Source organism: Ursus americanus, chromosome 10, assembly GCF_024610735.1.
Source record: "Ursus americanus isolate L20-20 chromosome 10, mUrsAme1.1.p, whole genome shotgun sequence".
NCBI classification, from domain to species: Eukaryota; Metazoa; Chordata; class Mammalia; order Carnivora; family Ursidae; genus Ursus; species Ursus americanus.
The window spans coordinates 74,479,676-74,499,752 of record NC_142136.1 but is presented as its reverse complement, the minus strand read 5'-3'; the positions used below and the strand labels follow the sequence as shown (position 1 = coordinate 74,499,752).

Below are 20,077 nucleotides of genomic sequence, written 5' to 3'. Positions count from 1 at the left end.
TTAAAATGGGCAAAGGCACTATATAGACATTTTTCCAAGAAGACATCCAAATTTCCAAAAGGTACATGAAAAAATGTTCAACACCATTACTCATCTGGGAAATGCAAATCAAAACCATAATGCAATATCACCTTACATCTGTTAGAATGGCTTTTATCAAGAAAATAAGAGATAACCTGTGTTGGTAAGGATGTGGAGAAAAGGTTGTGCACTGTTGGTGGGAAGGTAAATTGTCTCAACCGCTGTGGAAAACAGTACTGAGGTTCCTCAAAAATTAAAAATAGATCTATTATATTATCCGGCAATTCCATTTCTGGATATATACCCAAAGGAAATAAAAACAGGATATTAAAGAGATATTACATCCTGTCCCCATATACACTCCCATGTTTATTGCAACATTATTCACAATAGACAAGATACGGAGACAATTTAAGTGCCCATCAATAGATGAATGGACAAAAATGTGGTATGTATATACAATTGAATATAATTCAGTCGTGAGAAAGAAAGCTATCCCGCCATTTGCAACAAAATGGATAGATCTTGAACACATTATGCTAAGTGAGGTAAGTCAGAGAAAAACAAATACTGTATGGTATCACTTATATGTGGACTCTAAAAAGGCCAAACTCATAAAAACAAAGAATAAAACAGTAGTTACCAGGGGATGGGCATGGGGATAGGACAGATGTATTTGAGGGTACAGATTTGCAACAAGTAGTAAATAAGCTCTAAAGAGCTAATGCACAGTGTAATGAATATAGAAAACATCATTGTATAATAGTCATCAAAACTGCCAAGAGACTAGAACTTAATTATTGCACTCACCAAAAAGAAAGGACCATTCTGTAACATGATAGAGATGCTAATTATCACTACAATGACAATTATAATATATAAACGTATCAAATCAACATGTTCTACACCTTACATTTACACTGTGTTAATGTCAAATATATTTCAATAAAATAGAATTCTTTAAAAAGTCTTAACTTCCATTTAGACTTTAATCAGACTAGCTAGGAAACTGAAGAATTGTTTTTAAATCATATTTATAGAGGAAATTAAATAATTTCACCAACTCACTTTGAAATTGACCAAGGCCTTTAAGCAGTCTCATTTTCCCCTCTAAAAATAGAATTGGTCACCAAGTAAACAGAGTTAGCATGCCCCCTTTGTTAGCTGCAATTATAGAACATATTACTGGAGTAGCATCAAAATTTCATCTTAAAAAAAAATTTATACCATTGCCAGAATGGACTTCTGGCAGAAAACATACTTTAATTCCTTGGCAGTGATTTGCTAGGCTGGGTTCATTCCCCAACATTTATTAAGAAAAACATATCCTGTAATGTTATCCAATTTCCCTTGAGGAAAACAAGATTTAATGATAAGCCAGTTCAACTTCTTTGCACCTGTGCAGCTAAGCAGGCTTACATGAAGTCAGAAGTGATGGAGTAGAAATGCTGGAGTCACTCACAAAGCCACTGACAAAAGAGGATCTGGAGAGTAAGATCTCAACAGCTGAAAAAGTGAACATAAACAAAGGTAATAAGTCCAGGTCCCTTAAAAAGACACTTGACAGATTATCTAGAAGATGGTAAGAGATTACCATATGCTTTAAGAACATACCCAAGATCTCCAAACACTTTGTAATGAAGCTCTGTGAACAGTTGATGACCTGGCCCATTGGTTAACAATCTTCTGCAGAAAGGAACAAAAGACCCAATTAAATCTGGCTTAAATGACAAGAATATATATTATCTTCCATGAGAAGTCTGGAGGCAGGGTAGCTCCAGTTTGATTAATTCAGTGGTCCAGTAATATTTGCTCCAGAAGCTTTGCTTCTCTTAACTGTCAACATTCCCCTTTTAATTGCAATATGGTTCCAACAATCCTAAGCATCACTTCCCTGGGGGTTGACTTCTTTAAACTTATAGAAGAGGACCTTGATGGCCTCTTTAAATTACCCTTCCAACCTAAATTCTCCTCATAGTAAATGATTTACATGTCTCTTGAAAGTGAGGTTTGGCTGGGATTATTTTTTTTAACACAGTCTAATGACTTTGGTTTTTAATGAGGAGTTTAAAACATTACATTCATTTTGATAGCTGCTCTATTTGAGCTTATCTATGTCTCTTATTTCATGATTTTTATTTTTTTAATCATATTGAATTTAAATCTGCAACAAGCCTGGTATAAGGGGAGATACAGAGAAACCAGTTCACGCATGTACTAGTTGGCCATTATAAGGATTTAGGATTTGTTTTAAATGCAATGGAAGATCATTGAATTATTTCAAACAGGATGCTCTTTGATTTGCTCCACATTTTAAGATCAATATGATCATTATAAGGGAGGATTGATTGCTTTGGGGAAAGAGAGGAAACAGTAAGACCAGTTAAGAGGATGTCAACTGTAGTTCAGGCAATATCTATTGCCTGGTGACCTGGACTGGGTGATAACAATGATCATTGAGGGAAGATAATGATTCCAAATTAAGAACTGACAACCTCTATGACATTGGCTACAGCAACCTTTTTCATGACACATCTCCAAAGGCAAGAGAAACAAAAGATAAAATGAACTTGTGGGACTTCCTCAAGATAAAAAGCTTCTGCACAGCCAAGGAAACAGTCAAAAAAACTAAGAGGCAGCCCACGGAATGGGAGAAGATATTTGCAAATGACCTACAGATAAAAGACTGGTATCCAAGATCTACAAAGAACTTCTCAAACTCAATACACAAGAAACAAATAAACAAATCAAAAAATGGGCAGAAGATATGAATAGACACTTTTCCAGTGAAGGCATACAAATGGCTAACAGACACAAGAAAAAAATGTTCAAAATCATTAGCCATCAGGGAAATTCGAATCAAAACCACACTAAGATACCACCTTACGCCAGTTAGAATGGCAAAAATTGACAAGGCAAGAAACAACAAATGTTGGAGAGGATGTGGAGAAAGGGGATCCCTCCTACATTGTTGGTAGGAATGCAAGTTGGTACAGCCACTCTGGAAAACAGTGTGGAGGTCCCTTAAAAAGTTAAAAATTGAACTACCCTATGATCCAGCAATTGTACTACTGGGTATCTACCCCAAAAATACAGAGGTAGTGAAGAGAAGGGCCATATGCACCCCAATGTTAATAGCAGTATTGTCCACAATAGCTAACTCGTGGAAGGAGCCAAGATGCCCTTCAACAGATGACTGGATTGAGAAGATGTGGTCCATATATACAATGGAATATTACTCAGCTATCAGAAAGAACGATTTCTCAACATTTGCTGCAACATGGATGGGACTGGAGGAGATTATGCTAAGTGAAATAAGTCAAGCAGAGAAAGACAATTATCATATGGTTTCACTCATTTATGGAATATAAGAAATAGGAAGATCGGTAGGAGAAGGAAGGGAAGAATGAAAGGGGGGTAAACAGAAGGGGGAATGAACCATGAGAGACTGTAGACTCTGGGAACAAACGGAGGGCTTCAGAGGGGAGGGGGATGGGGGATTGGGATAGGCCGGTGATGGGTGTTAAGGAGGGCACATATTGCACAGTGCACTGGGTGTTATATACAAGTAATGAATCATGGAACATTGCATCAAGAACTGGAGATGTACTGTATGGTGACTATTATAACAAAATAAATATTATTAAAAATACATATAAGGAAATGAACAGGAAAATAAAGGTTAAACAAGTAAACTTAAAAAAAAAGAATTATATAAAATTTTTAAAATGTGTGTGGACACATATATGTACCCCTATGTTCACATATTCACTCACTTCGATGTGTGTATATTTTGCTATGAAAAATTGATAAAATATTTTAAACAAAGTGTATTTGTTTAAATTTTAGACTTACATATGTATGCATTCAAAGAGAAAAGGATATAATTTTTTTTGTCTTACAGAGGTTTATTTACATAGATCTTCAGTTAATGAAAGGTGATATCAAATATCTGTGGTACATAAAGTATTGATTATATTTTTATTGATTACATGTGGTTACTTTTTCTTTAGAGTAACCATATTTAAAATATATTGGAAATTATTTACTTGTAACTTGAATCTCATAATAAAAACATCTGATGACAAAAAAAAAGTTAACATTATTAGATGGCTTTTTTATTATTATACTTTCCTTATACAATTAATATTTATACAGGATCATATTATAGTTATTTAAGTGTGTTATTTATATAATGATATTTTATTATGGAACTTTTTCCCTGTCTAAAATTTAGATTATATGACCCCAAACAATATAGTCTATTTTCTACAAGAAACAGTTGTTACACCAATTATATATTTTCATATAATCATAGTTGGGAATATTAAATATGAATGCATACATAAAGGAAATATAGTTATACTAAAAAGCAATGATTTATTATTTTATGAAGCCATTTATGAAGCATCTATTTTAATATATGCAAATAGATTCTGAGGAATATTTATTTTGAGGCCAAATAGTAATAATAGAAGTAAGTTCATATAATTTGAACATTGACAATTCCAATGATAGAGAAATTGCTGCTCTTATTTAACAATAATATGTATCAGTTTATAGGCTTTGTGTCTGTCTTGTACTTATGTGCATTACAATGATCATATGTCACTATAATATCACTAAACGGCTCTGTTAAGTAATTGTCATACATTTAAAAACCAGTTACAGAGTTATAGTACCTTCTAAAAGAGTGCCACTGACGCTCTTAGAATTATTTCAGCTCACTGGAACAGTTAAAAAGTCCTGTACATTAATTTCTATACGTCAACTACATTTTCTTTCCCACATCTGTGAGCAGCAAGATCAGCAACAAGATCAAAATCTACTTGTGCTTTAATATATAGACTAAGTGTTTAATTAGTCTGATGTCATTTGTTTTACTTTTGTAAAGTGATGCATCTTTGGCTTCGTTTAGGGCCTGAAGGTGCTCTTTTTGAACATTCAGTGGAGACCCCCCTTGTGAGAGCCGACCCATTTCAGGACCTGAGGTAAGAATTTTGTTCAAACATAAACTCTCTTATGGAAGATACCCGGATATGTGCTGGAATAATATTTTAGCAGTCATTACCAGATCGTGGTAATTAATTCCATTAATTAATTGTCTTTATTCTCATCATGTTCTACTTATTAACTAGTCATCACTTACTAAAATCCAAAGGGAGTAAAAAGTCCCACTGATTCCCTGTGTTTAATCCACCCAACACAGAAAATTTGCCATCTTAACCACTTTTAAGTATACAGTTCAGAAGTATTAAGTACATTTCCACTGTTGTACAATCATCACCACCCTCCATCTCCAGAATTCTTTTCATTTTGCAAAACTAATACTCTGTGGCCAGTAAACAGTTCTCCTCTCACCTCTACCAACCCCTGGAAACCACCATTCTACTTTCTGTCTCCACAAATTTGACAACTCGAGGCATTTGTACTCTGTGACTGGCTCATTTCACTTGGCATAATGTCCACAACCTTTGTTATATCTTTACATAATGTCAGAATATATAAAATCACCTAGTACCAGATTGTAAATGTATTCTTTATGAGTCTCTGTGTGCCTGTGTGTACTTCACTTTATTCATGTACTACTGAATGAAATTTATTGCTGTAACAGTTTATTCCAATATTATATCTGTATTTTATAACAAAATCAAATACTATTTTTTAAAACAAGTGCCTGAAGTCTAAGGTATCACTTAAAATTACATTCAGTGTTTGAACTTGAAATACATGCATAACAATTAACATCCTAATATATTATGTATAATAGAGGAAATTAAGTATAGTAAGAGTCCCAGCTTTACCCAGAGAAGCCTTATGACCTTGGGCAAACTAACCTTTTGAATCTATTTTTCTCATCTATAAAATGTTGATAGTAATGCATATCTCAGTGTATTCTGGGAAAGATTTAATTAGCTATTAGGTTAAAAATATTTCGTAAACTGAAAGTTGAGTACAAATAATCATTTTTATTATCATTATTATACCAAGTAAATAATCACACTAAATGAAATAAAAGTTAGGAAATTAGCATTTCTCTTATCCTTAATATCTAATTAAATATTAATCAAAAGCAAATGAGGGTTCAATTTATTTTACCCTCTTAGAGAACATTTGCAGCATGAAAATAAATTGTGACTCTAATTATTATAGAAGAATTTCACTAATTTTGATAAAGGATCCTAAGATCAATATTACGGAATTATTATAGTTAGAGAAGAACAACATTTTACTTTTCTAGGATAGAAAAATGATTCAATATCTTTAAAAATAATCCCATTAAAACCAATCTGAAATTATAAAATAATATAAACTGTAGAGATGCCAGACTCCTTTTTGCAGTAATTTACTTCACTGTTTTAAAATATATGGATCTCAAAATTAAACCAGTTATTTTGTGTTGTCCTGCCAAGGCATAATCTGCTGGTTATACAGCAGGCTTTTGCTAAAAAAGAAATGGCAGGAGAGTATCCTCCTGCTTTCTAAAAGCTGATACTAAGCGGGGGAGGATCATAACCCAGGTGTTACAGGCAAAGTGATTAAGAAAATAATGAAATTGCAAGAAATTCCTGGAGGAATGAGGTGAAGATGGAAGGCATGAACTGACAAGCACTTAATGTCTTCAACTGCCAGGATCTGTACATGGTCCCATGATTTTTCTCATTTAATCATCAACTCTAAAATGACAGTGTTTAAAAATAAGCAACTTTATTTCCATTGTATAAAAGACGAAAACCGAGATTTAGATAGCGGCCTATTCTAAGTAAAGATTAAAAAGTAGCCTACTGTATGGTGACTAACATAATATAATATATATAATATATAATTATAATATAATAATAATATATAATATATATAATAATTAATAATATATATAATTAATATATATATATATGCAGGTAAATCCCCTGCAACCCAACATAATATAATATATATAATTTTTTTATTATTATAAAAAAAAGTCGGGGCGCCTGGGTAGCGCAGTCATTAAGCGTCTGCCTTCGGCTCAGGGCGTGATCCCGGCTTTCCAGAATCGAGTCACACATCGGGCTCCTCCTCTGGGAGCCTGCTTCTTCCTCTCCCACTCCCCTGCTGTGTTCTCTCTCTTGCTGGCTGTCTGTCACATAAATAAATAAAATCTTTAAAAATAAATAAATTAAATAAATAAATAAATAAATAAATAAATAAATAAATAAATAAATTTTTAAAAGTAGCCTAAATAAATAAATAAATAATAAAAAGTAGCCAACGGATGATTCAAATTCAGCTCTGACTCCAAAGTCCATGTTCATTTGGGTGTATTCTCTCCACCACCTAAGTGGACCCTTGAGTGATTTATTCTTTGATTTACGACCAGACTCCTCTAAATGATTATATGATATTCACATTTTCTTCTGTAAATTCTTACCATAAAGTGTCTTGCACTTTATATTTTTGAGTCCAGTACCATTACTATTCCTGGCCTGAGTAAAGTGAAAATAATTCTAGAATATCCTGAAAACAATGAATGCGGAGTGGATTTTGTAGGGTTGAGATCATTAGGCATTTATAAATATATCTCTGAAATAGACATGTTTAAATATCACAAGTTTTAATTTTGATTATTGTTCAAATGGTAGTCATACAAGGGTGATAATTATTATTTTCCTCAAGAAGAAAGGAAATTAACATGTATTTAAACTAGATTTACATTTCTTATAGCAAAATCATTCACAAGAAAAATACGAAGTCTGATATGCTGCCTTCATTCTGACATACTACTTCTCATTCATACATGATATAGTTCATTCCCTTTTAAAAATTCACAAAAATATACTAAACATGCTTGTGTACCAAAACAGTTGCTAGTTCTACAGTGATAAAATGTGTGGATCCTGCACTTAATGGTTTTAAAGTCTGTTGGGAAAGGAAACATGCAAACAAGTTAGAACAATATAATTCCTTGCTATGATGAAAGTCCAAAATAGAGTGAGGGCATAGGAGAAAAAGCATAAAGTCTTCCCAGGGTAATCTGAGATGATGTCACAGAGAAGGAAGCATTTGAACTGACACTTAAGGAAATCAGTAGACGTTAATATCACAGGGTAAACGGTAAATCCCCTGCAACCCAATAGGGATGTGGTGGCGATTAAATAAGTTATTATTTGCAAATTGCTCGAAATGATGCCTAGCACGTAGTCAGTAATATAGATGTGTCTTCATTAGATAAGTAAAATAAGAGAACACGGAAACATTTGCTCCTGTTTCAAACACTTGTAAATACTAAAACTTATGAATGAATGAACAAATATTTATAAATGTACATTATATACATATGTAATGTATATATATTATAATATTGCTCAAATATTTATAAATACTGCTCAACTAGACACCAAGCCAAGCTCATTCTTAGGTCCCAGTAACAAAGAGGAAATTCATTATCAGAGCAGAGTGAAAGCTAAAGCCAAGGTACTCATGGAGATATCAGGATGTCATAGAAATTAGGGGCTGGGACTTTAATATATTTTAGGACTGTGATACGAAGCCATAGCCGTGTGTGTGTGTGTGTGTGTGTGTGTGTGTGTGTGTGTGAAGTGCTCAGACTGAAATACCTTGTAAACCCTGGGCCCCATGAAAGATATTCGAAACAATTTGCCTAATAGCCTGAAGATGCTGCAAACTCATCTTGGGCCATGGGTTGAGTTACCTACAAGAAATTGTGAACCACAGGCCTTTGCTCAACAAAGATCAGAGGACTAAATCCACACTACCTCATTGTATGAGCTCAAAACTGGAGAATTAGTGTCAACTACACTAAAGTCAAACTACAGCGAAGAAATTATCCCATTGCCCATGACAAAAACAATTATGGAAAACAATCCTTTGCTGAAAATGAGTTTGACTCGTATCAATGTGTTATCACCACAATGATAATAATAATGAAAAGACAAAAAATCAGCAGCCACTACAAGTTACCCCCTAAAACTCTAAGTAGTAGAGCAAAGCGAGAGATTTTAAAACAGACATGAATAAAAATACTCAAAGAGGAAAAAAATTGAATATAAAGATGAGGCAAAGTCAAAATAGTAGGAAAATGGCAGATTTGGAAAATAACAAAAGAGAAATTCTAGAAATGAGAGATCAAGTAATCCAAATTAAATCAGTGGCAACCAGTACTTGGTTTCTCACACCATTCTGCAATAAAAGGAATCCGGATTCTTCAGAGAAATGCTCATTCTAAGACTGGGGCAGCGAATGTAGAAGATAAATTTGGAGCATTTTGCAGTACCAGTGAATAAGAGGTGCTCAAAAATCAAAACAGCAGGGGTATATCAAAAGGACACAGGAGCCAAATGAAAGAGTTTCCAATCAAAAAACGCCCAGTCAAAGCTGGACAAGTTAAGCAAAACATTTTTAACATATTGGATTGTAACCCAAAGTTGGTGGGTATCAACTCTCTGTGGTTTTTAGATTCCATCAAATACACTGTAAAGTGATGAGTCTTCTTTCAAAATGACAGTGTTTATAATGCACCAGAAATGGTATCTTTTGCAAATACTTAAATTTATATAAAACACAATGTTAACTTAAAAATTGGTGATGGGCACCCAGTTTTCAGACTTCTTTTAGGACAGCCATGAAGAGCACTGCTCTGGGTTGGCTGTTCTACCAACTTTTACGAAGTGTGTGTATCAGATGTGAACATATTGAACTTTGCCAAACTTGGCCAGCATGCCTCTCCAAGTGCTTTGTGCTGATTTATAACTCTGTAAGCGGTGTGAAAGTCTCTTTCCTCACCTCTTACCAGCATTTCGCACTGTCAGACTCTATGATCTTTTTCATGTTGATGAGTGTCATCTTGTGTTATTTTACATTTACTTCCCTGGCGACTGGCGTAGTTAAGCATCTTTCATATTTTTATTCTGTTATTAAGGCTGCTGCTGCTTCTGGAATTGACTCCATCTGCTCTGCTTCTTTAATTACGTTTTAAAACAGATTTATAGGGATTAAATATATATATATTCTGAATATTAACATTTTAATGTTTATATAGTCAAAATTATTAATCTTTTTTTTTTTCGTTAACCCTGGATTTTAAACCGTAGTTTGAAACTTTCTTTACAGAAAGAGGAAGTTGTCAGCCCTTTTGCTGGTCTGGCTTTCCCTTTTATATCTAGATACATTGTAGATCCCTGATGCATTTTTTTTTTATGATTTACATTTTATTTTTTTTGTTGCCCTGTATTTTTTTAAATTTTATTATGTTATGTTAGTCACCATACAATATATCATTAGTTTTTGATGTAGTGTTCCATGATTCATTGTTTGTGTGTAACACCTAGTGCTCCACGCAATATTTAGAGGTTATTCTTGTGTGAGGTGTAAGGTGTGAGGTCTGGGTCGAATTTTATCATCTCCGATCAGCCAACCAGATGTGCCAACAATTAGATTATTAATTAGAAATTCTACCTTTGCCACTACAATTTTAAATACAACCTTTATCATGCATTAAATTTCCCTAAGCTCATGGGTCTGTTTATATATTTTCTACTCTATTCCACTAGTCTGTCTATTCAGGGCCCAGTACCAACCTTGTTAAACAGGATTTAGAAGATATTTTAAAGTCAGATAGGACTAGTCTCTCTCTCTCTCTCTCAAACACACACACCCTTGTACTGACTCTTTCAACATTTCTCTGTCAATTCTTGCTTATTTTTTCATATGATCTTGAGTGTTACCTTGTGTAGTTGAAGAAAAAGCATATTCTTTTGTTAGGATTATGTTAAATTCATAAATTAGGGAAAACTGACATCATTACGACATCATTTATCCAAAAACATAGGGTGTCTTTCCATTCTTTAAAGTCCATTTTTGTCCTTTCAGGAGTACTTAAAAGTTTTCTTGACATATTTCTTGTTAAGTTTAACAAGAATAAGTTTAATAAGTTTACATATTTCTTGTTAAGTTTATCCCTAAGCATTTTCGCTTAACTCTGTCTCAATTATAAATGAGGTTTTATTCTACCTACTATTGTATCTTCTAACAAGGTATTGTTTTGGATATGAAAGCTACTGATTGCTGTGCATTAATTTTATATAAACAACCTTACTGAACTTCTTATTCTTTGAATCAGTTTTATGTTGGCTAATTAGGATTTTTCGGGTATGCTGTCTCATCATCTGCAAATAGATATACTTTAACACCTTCTTTTCCAACTCTGTGTCTCCAACTGATTTATCTCACTCCATGTACCAGTATCATTAGAGCAGTTGAGAAACAAGTGGAGGTATGTGCATCCTTGCTTTTTCCCCATCTGAATGGAAATGCCACTGGTGTTCCTCCATTAAGCAAGATGATGTGAATGTGTATTTTATAAAAAATAAAAAACAAATATCAGTTTCTATTTTGTGTTGAATGTCTGTTAGATTTTGTCAAAAGCTCATTAACATTTATGGAGATAGTCATATTTATGTGTCCCTTAGATATATTAATACAATGTATCATGTTTTTTTAATAATGATTTTTTATTATATTATGTTAGTCACCATACAGTACATCCCCGGTTTCCGATGTAAGGCTCGATGATTCATTAGTTGTGTATAACATCCAGTGCACCATGCAATACATGCCCTCCTTACTACCCATCACCGGCCTATCCCATTCCCCCACCCCCCTCCCCTCTGAGGCCCTCAGTTTGTTTCTCATAGTCCATAGTCTCTCATGTTTCATTCCCCCTTCTGATTACCCCCCCTTTCTTTATCCTTTTCTTCCCCTACCAATCATCCTAGTTCTTATGTTCCATAGATGAGAGAAATCATATGATAGTTGTCTTTCTCTGCTTGACTTATTTCACTTAGCATTATCTCCTCCAGTGCCGTCCATGTTGTAGCAAATGTTGAGAACTCGTTCTTTCTGATAGCCGAGTAATATTCCATTGTATATATGGACCACAACTTCTTGATCCAGTCATCTGTTGAAGGGCATCTCGGCTCCTTCCACGATTTAGCTATTGTGGACATTGCTGCTATGAACATTGGGGTGCATATGGCCCTTCTCTTTACTACGTCTGTATCTTTGGGGTAAACACCCAGTAGTGCAATTGCTGGATCATAGGTAGCTCAATTTTTAACTTTTTAAGGGACCTCCACACTGTTTTCCAGAGTGGCTGTACCAACTTGCATCCCCACCAACAATGCAGGAGGAATCCCCCTTCTCCACATCCTCTCCAACAATTGTTGTTTCTTGCCTTGTCTATTTTTGCCATTCTAACTGGTGTAAGGTGGTATCTCAGTGTGGTTTTGATTTGAATTTCCTTGATGGCTAATGATTTTGAACATTTTTTCATGTGTCTGTTAGCCATTTGTATGTCTTCATTGGAAAAGTGTCTGTTCATATCTTCTGCCCATTTTTTGATTTGTTTATTTGTTTCTTGTGTATTGAGTTTGAGAAGTTCTTTGTAGATCTTGGATACCAGTCCTTTATCTGTAGTGTCATTTGCAAATATATTCTCCCATTCCGTGGGCTGCCTCTTAGTTTTTCTGACTGTTTCCTTGGCTGTGCAGAAACTTTTAATCTTGATGAAGTCCCATAAATTCATTTTATCTTTTGTTTCTCTTGCCTTTGAGGATGTATCATGAAAAAGGTTGCTTTGGCCGATGTCGTAGAGGTTCCTGCCTATGTTCTTCTCTAGAATTTTGATGGATTCCTGTCTCACATCGAGGTCTTTCATCCATTTGGAGTTTATTTTTGTGTATGGTGTGAGATAGTGGTCAAGTTTCATTCTTTTGCATGTAGCTGTCCAATTTTCCCAGCACCATTTATTGAAGAGACTGTCTTTTTCCCAACGGATGTTTTTTCCTGCTTTGTCAAAGATTAGTTGCCCAAAGAGCCGAGGGTCCTTTCCTGGGCTCTCTATTCTGTTCCATTGGTCTATGTGTCTGTTTTTGTGCCAGTACCATGCTGTCTTTGTGATCACAGCTTTGTAGTACAGCTCGAAATCCGGCATTGTGATGCCCCCAGCTTTGTTTTTCCTTTTCAGCAGTTCCTTGGAGATTCGGGGCCTTTTCTGTTTCCATACAAATTTAAGGACTATTTGTTCCAGTTCTTTGAAAAATGTCCTCAGTATTTTCATTGGGATAGCATTGAAAGTGTAGATTGCTCTGGGTAGCATGGACATTTTAACTATGTTAATTCTTCCGATCCATGAGCATGGAATATCTTTCCATCTTTTTATGTCTTCCTCAATGTCTTTTAAGAGTGATTTATAGTTTCTAGAATATAGGTCTTTTACGTCTCTGGTTAAGTTAATTCCAAGGTAACGTATGGTTTTTGGTGCTATTGTAAATGGGATGGATTCCCTAATTTCTCTTTCTTCGGTCTCGCTATTTGTGTACAGAAATGCAACTGATTTCTGAGCATTTATTTTGTATCCCGCCGCGTTACTGAATTGCTCTATAACTTCTAATAGTTTGGGAGTGGCTTCTTTTGGGTTTTCCATATAGAGTATCATGTCATCTGCGAAGAGAGACATTTTGACTTCTTCTTTGCCGATTGGAATACCTTTGATCCCTTTTTGTCGTCTGATTGCTGTTGCAAGGACTTCTAGTACTATGTTGAATAATAGTGGCGAGAGTGGGCATCCTTGTCGAGTTCCTGATCTTAAGGGAAAGGCTTCCAGCTTTTCCCCATTGAGAATAACATTTGCAGTAGGCTTTTCATAGATGGCTTTTATGAGATTGAGAAATGTACCTTCTATTCCTACACTCTGAAGGGTTTTAATCAGGAAAGGATGCTGTATTTTGTCAAATGCTTTTTCAGCATCGATTGAGAGGATCATATGGTTCCTGAGTCTTTTCTTGTTGATATGATGTATCACGCTGATTGATTTGCGAATATTGAACCACGCTTGCATCCCAGGTATGAATCCCACTTGATCGTGATGGATAATCCTTTTAATGAACTGTTGGATTCTATTAGCAAGTATCTTGTTGAGGATTTTGGTGTCCATATTCATTAGGGAAATCGGTCTGTAATTCTCCTTTTTGAGGGGGTCTTTGCCTGGTTTGGGGATCAAGATAATATTGGCCTCATAGAATGAGTTTGGTAGCTTTCCTTCTGTTTCTATTTTTTGAAATAGCTTTAGGAGAATAGGTATTATTTCTTCTTTGAATGTTTGGTAGAATTCCCCAGGAAAACCGTCCGGGCCTGGAGTTTTGTTATTTGGGAGGTTGTTTATCACTGACTCAATTTCTTCATAATTAATTGGCCTGTTTAAGAAATCAATTTCTTCCTGTTTCAATCTTGGTAGTTTATAGGTTTCCAGGAAGGATTCCATCTCTTCCAGATTGCTTAGTTTATTGGCATATAGCTGTTGATAAAAATTTCTAATAATCCTTCCAATTTCAATGGTGTTTGTCGTGACCTCTCCTTTTTCATTCATAATTTTAATAATCTGGGTCCTTTCTCTTTTCTTTTGGATAAGTCTTGCCAGTGGTCTGTCAATTTTATTGATTCTCTCCAAGAACCAGCTTCTAGTCCTGTTGATCTGCTCTACTGTACTTCTGGTTTCTGCTTGATTGATTTCAGCTCTAATTTTGGTCAACTGCTTCCTCGTGTGTGGATTAGGCCTGTCCCTCTGTTGCTGTTCAGCTTCTTGAGGTGAGAATATAAAAACTGCATTTTAGATTTTTCTATTCTTTTGAGTGAGGCTTGGATGGCTATGTATTTCCCCCTTAGGACTGCCTTTGCAGTATCCCATAGGTTTTGGACTGTTGTATTTTCATTCTCATTGGTCTCCATAAATTGTTTAATTTGATTTTTGATTTCCTGGTTTATCGAGTCATTCCTGAGCAGGATGGTTCTTAGTCTCCAAGTGTTTGAGTTTCTTCCAAATTTTTCCTTGTGGTTGAGTTCCAATTTCAGAGCGTTGTGGTCTGAGAATATGCAGGGGATAATTTCAATCTTTTGGTATCGGTTGAGACCTGTTTTGTGTCCCAGAACATGGTCTATTCTTGAGAATGTTCCATGGGCATTAGAATAGAATGAGTATTCTTTGGTTCTGGGGTGTAGTGTTCTATATATATCTATGAGGTCCAACTTGTCGAGTATGGCATTCAAAGCCTTTGATTCTTTGCTTAGTTTTTGCCAGGGTGTTCTGTCTATTTCTGAGAGTGGAGTGTTGAGGTCCCCTACTATTAATGTTGTCTCTTTATTCTGGTTAAGAGTGGCTTGTGTATCTTGCTGCTCCCCTGTTGGGGGCATATATATTTATAATTGTCATATCCACTTGTTGAATACTTCCTTTAAGAATAATATAGTGCCCTTCTGCATCTCTAACTATAGTCTGTAGTTTAAAATCCAATTTATCTGATATGAGAATTGGTACCCCAGCTTTCTTTTGAGGTCCATTTGCGTGAAAGATGGTACTCCATCCCCTTACTCTCAGTCTGAATGCATCTTTGGGTTTGAAATGAGTCTCTTGTAGACAGCAAATGGATGGGTCATTTCTTTTTATCCAATCTGCAACCCTGTGGATTTATGGGAAGGTTCAAACCATTCACATTAAGACTGAGTACCAAGAGATGTGATTTTAATGATGCCATGTTGCCAGTAAAGTCTTTGTTTGTATTGGCTGTGACTTTCTGTTCTGTATCACTCTTGGGGCCTTTTTACCTTTATAGAACCCCCCTTACTATCTCCTGTAGGGCTGGTTTCGTGGTTACGAAATTGGTTAGTGACTGGCGATTCTGAAATGTCTTTATTTCTCCATCAATTCTGAATGACAGCCTTGCTGGACAAAGGATCCTTGGCTGCATGTTTTTCTCTGAAAGGGCTTTAAATATGCTCCCCCAACCCTTTCTCTCATTCCAGGTCTGTGTAGACAGGTCTGACGTAATTCTGATGCCTTTGCCTTGGTACGTGAGAAATTTCTTTGCCCTGGCCGCTTTCAATACTGTATCCTTGGATCTAATATTTGCGAATTGCACTATGATGTGACGTGGCGTAGGTTTGTCGTGGTTGAGCTTGGGAGGGGTCCTCTCTGCCTCTTGGACACGAATGTTTGTTTCCCTCGCTAGATTAGGGAAGTTTTCAGCTACAATTTGTTCAAATATCTCTTCTAGACCTCTGTTTTTCTCCACCCCCTCGGGGATGCCGATGATTCTAACATTGGATCGTTTCATTGAGTCAGTAATCTCCCGTAACCTACATTCGTGGGCGTGGATTTTTTTAAGACCATCTTCTATTTTCATTTTTTCCTCTATTAACCCATCCTCCAATTCACTAACCCGTTCCTCTGCTTCTGTGACCCTGGCTGTCAGAGCCTCTAGTTTTGCCTGCATTTGGCTCATAGAATTTTTAATTTCTGTCAGATTCGCTCTCATTTCCACCCTTAGGGATTCTATATTCTCAGTAACCTTTTCGTTAATACTTTTTTCAATTCTACTCATCATTTTGACCATCGTTACTCTGAATTCCATTTCTGATAATTTGGTTACATCCATATCCATTATTTCTGTGGCAGAGGCCACAGACTCACTGTCTTTTCTTTGCTAGGGGGGCTTTTCCTTCTTGTCATTCTGATGAGGAGAGGTTGCGGGGTTGTCCAGAGCCCATCATTGACTGGGTCCCAGGCCGTGCCCCTTGTTTTATAGGGATGTTAGGGGATGTGGGCTTCTTCTTTAAAGATTTTATTTATTTATTTATCTGAGAGAGAGAGACAGACAGTCAGCAAGAACGGGAACAGAAGCAGGGGAGTGGGAGAGGAAGAAGCAGGCTCCCAGCGGAGGAGCCCGATGAGGGACTCCTTTCTGGAACGCCGGGATCACGCCCTAAGCCAGAGACAAGCGCTCAATGACTGTGCCACTCAGGTGCCCCGGGTTGTGGGCTTCTTGATTTTTCAGCCTGCTTTCTGTGTTCTGGGGGAGGGGCCTGCCGCGCCGATACTCAGGCAACCCTGTTTGGGTAGAGTCTCCGTGTCCCCTGCGAGGGGTGATGGGGGTGGGCACGCTGTGAGCCAGTATTTCCAGGCTTTTGTTCTCTGGTGGCTTTCTCTGGTGGTCTGCTGTGCCTCTTCTGAGAGTCAGAGCAGCAGAGGCTGAATTGTCACAGAACAGAGGGATTGCGGCCCGTTCTCCACTGATGTTCTGGCCACTTTAATTCTATTTCTGTTGGTGCTGCTCAACCCTGCAGCGTCCCGGGATGTGCGCCCCACACCCAGCGTCCCTGCCCTCACTTCCAGGGCCAGCGCGTCTCTGTCCTTTGTGTTTCTAATGCCGCCAGCCGCCAGCCGCCCCACGCGCTCCCGGATCTCCCGGTCTCAGTCTATGCCCGGTGAGCACACCTCGATTCCGGAGTTCCGTGAGAAGCCTGGTGGCACACGCACCCAGTTCAGGGTCTCAGTCTGCTGTTTCACGGGTGCCGACCATGAGTCCGCCCGCTCCCCCATGCAGGTGGCTGCTGCTTCCCGGTGCCCGAGCATGTCGGCTCCCTCCCCCTTCTGTTTATCTTCCAATATCTGTGCACGGTTTCACAGCTCCCCTCTTCGTACCTCAATACTCAGCGCTAGAGATGTTCATTTGTAGAGATCCAGATGTATCTTCCTGCGTCTCAGGCTGATTCTGTGGATGTTCAGGCTGGTCTGGTACCTATCCAGCTCGACTCAGGGGACCGGCTGAAAAAGGGTTCCCCTACTCCTCCGCCATCTTAACTCTTACAATGTATCATGTTAATGGGTTTTCTAATACTAGACCAATTTTGCGTTCATTGAATGAATTATCCTTAGTCATGGTGTATTCTTTCCTTACAATGATGTTCAATTCTACCTGCTAATATTTTATCTAGAACCTTCACATTTATGTACATGAATGATATAGGTCTGTACCTTTCTTTTTTGTGTGTTTTTGTAAAGTTTAGGTAACAGTGTTATTCATGCTTCAAGAATTAGGAAGATTTCCTTCATTTTCAATGTTCTGGAATAATTTGTGGACATTTGGGAAGCTTTGATTTCTAAAGGTTTTGTAGAATTCTCCCTTGGACCATATGGACCTGATGAATTTTTTAAAAATAATTACTTAATAGTGTAAATCTTCTTTTATGGAAATTTGTTTCTTAAAACCTGTACATCTAATAAGGGTCAATTTTGATCACCTGTATTTTCTCTAGAAATTGTTAATTTAATCTTGGTTTTCAAATACATTTGCATAATGGTCTGAAAGAGGTATCTTGGGAATTTAATTCCTTCTGTTTTAGTATTTTTTGAAACAACTCATTGATAAAAAAAAAATCAGTGTCTATAAATGCACAGTTAACAAATGAATCATTGATCTCAGCTTGCATAATCACATTTCTCATCCCAAGTGTTTATTTCTCATTTATCACAGGTTACCATCTTGAGTCTACTTAAACAATGAAAGCAATTTGTGCCTCATGGTAATTGACAGTTGATGGTGTGGCTGGTTTTCCTTAATTCTAGCAGTTCCAAGAAAAAAGTAAAAATCATAAAATATCAAAACAAAACATTTAGTCAATTCAGCAAGTAAAAACAGTATGAAGAGTTGAAGGTTTCATCCAATAAAGGAAGTAAATGGTGGGGGACTGCCTTGGCTGGCTCAGTTAATAGAGGTAGGACTGTTAATCTCAGGGTTATAAATTCAATCCCCACATTGGATGCAGAGATTACTTAAAAAATAAAATCTTTTTTTTTTTTAAGGAAAGTTTCATCCAATAGCAGAATAGTGCAAATAAACCATTAGGAACTTGGGTATTGGAAACCACTGTTTGGGCATTAGTGAAGGGAGTGAATTCTTTCAAAAACACTTTCAAGGCCCCGAATCGCCAAGGAACTATTGAAAACGTAAAACAAACCTGGGGGCATCACATTGCCGGATTTCAAGCTGTACTACAAAGCTGTGATCACAAAGACAGCATGGTACTGACACAAAAACAGACACATAGACCAATGGAACAGAATAGAGAACCTAGAAATGGACCCTTGGCTCTTTGGGCAACCAATCTTTGACAAAGCAGGAAAAAACAACCAGTGGAAAAAAGACAGTCTCTTCAATAAATGGTGCTGGGAAAATTGGACAGCTACATGCAAAAAAATGAAACTTGACCACTCTCTCACACCATACAAAGATAAACTGTAAATGGATGAAAGACCTCGATGTGAGACAGGAATCCATCAAAATCATAGAGGAGAGCATAGGCAGCAACCTCTTTGGCATCGGCCACAGCAACTTTTTTCATGACACATCTCCAAAGGCAAGAGAAACAAAGGAAAAAATGAACTTGTGGGACATCATCAAGATAAAAAAGCTTCTGCATGGCCAAGGAAACAGTCAAAAAACTAAGAGGCAGCCCACAGAATGGGAGAATATATTTGCAAATGACACTACAGATAAAAGACTGGTATCCAAGATCTGCAAGGAACTTCTCAAACTCAATACACAAGAAACAAATAAACAAATCATAAAATGGGCAGAAGATATGAACAGACACTTTTCCAATGAAGGCATACAAATGGCTAACAGACACATGAAAAAATGTTCAAAATCATTAGCCATCAGGGAAATTCGAATCAAAACCACATTGAAATACCACCTTACGCCAGTTAGAATGGCAAAACTTGACAAGGCAAGAAACAACAATTGTTGGAGAGGATGTGGAGAAAGGGGATCCCTCCTACATTGTTGGTAGGAATGCAAGTTGGTACAGCCACTCTGGAAAACAGTGTGGAGGTCCCTTAAGAAGTTAAAAATTGAGCTACCCTATGATCCAGCAATTGCACTACCGGGTATCTACCCCAAAGATACAGATGTAGTGAAGAGAAGGGCCATATGCACCCCAATGTTCATAGCAGCATTGTCCACAATAGCTAAATCGTGGAAGGAGCCGAGATGCCCTTCAACAGATGACTGGATTAAGAAGATGTGGTCCATATACATAATGGAATATTACTCAGCCATCAAAAAGAACGATTTCTCAACATTTGCTACAACATGGACGGGACTGGAGGAGATTATGCTAATTGAAATAAGTCAAGCAGAGAAAGACAATTATCATATGGTTTCAC

The 20,077-nt window shown here is 36.7% G+C and overlaps 1 protein-coding gene across 4 annotated transcripts in view; it reads left to right on the top strand.

Annotated features, from left to right (window-relative positions):
• Positions 1 to 20,077, top strand: part of SGCG (sarcoglycan gamma) — a 137,078-nt gene that overhangs the window by 106,110 nt on the left and 10,891 nt on the right. For all 4 annotated transcript variants that reach the window (XM_087865238.1, XM_045797099.2, XM_045797102.2 and 1 more), the window contains one exon: positions 4,940 to 5,012. In XM_087865238.1, the coding sequence (XP_087721364.1) occupies positions 4,940 to 5,012 (73 nt within the window). The remainder of the gene's footprint in view (positions 1 to 4,939; positions 5,013 to 20,077) is intronic.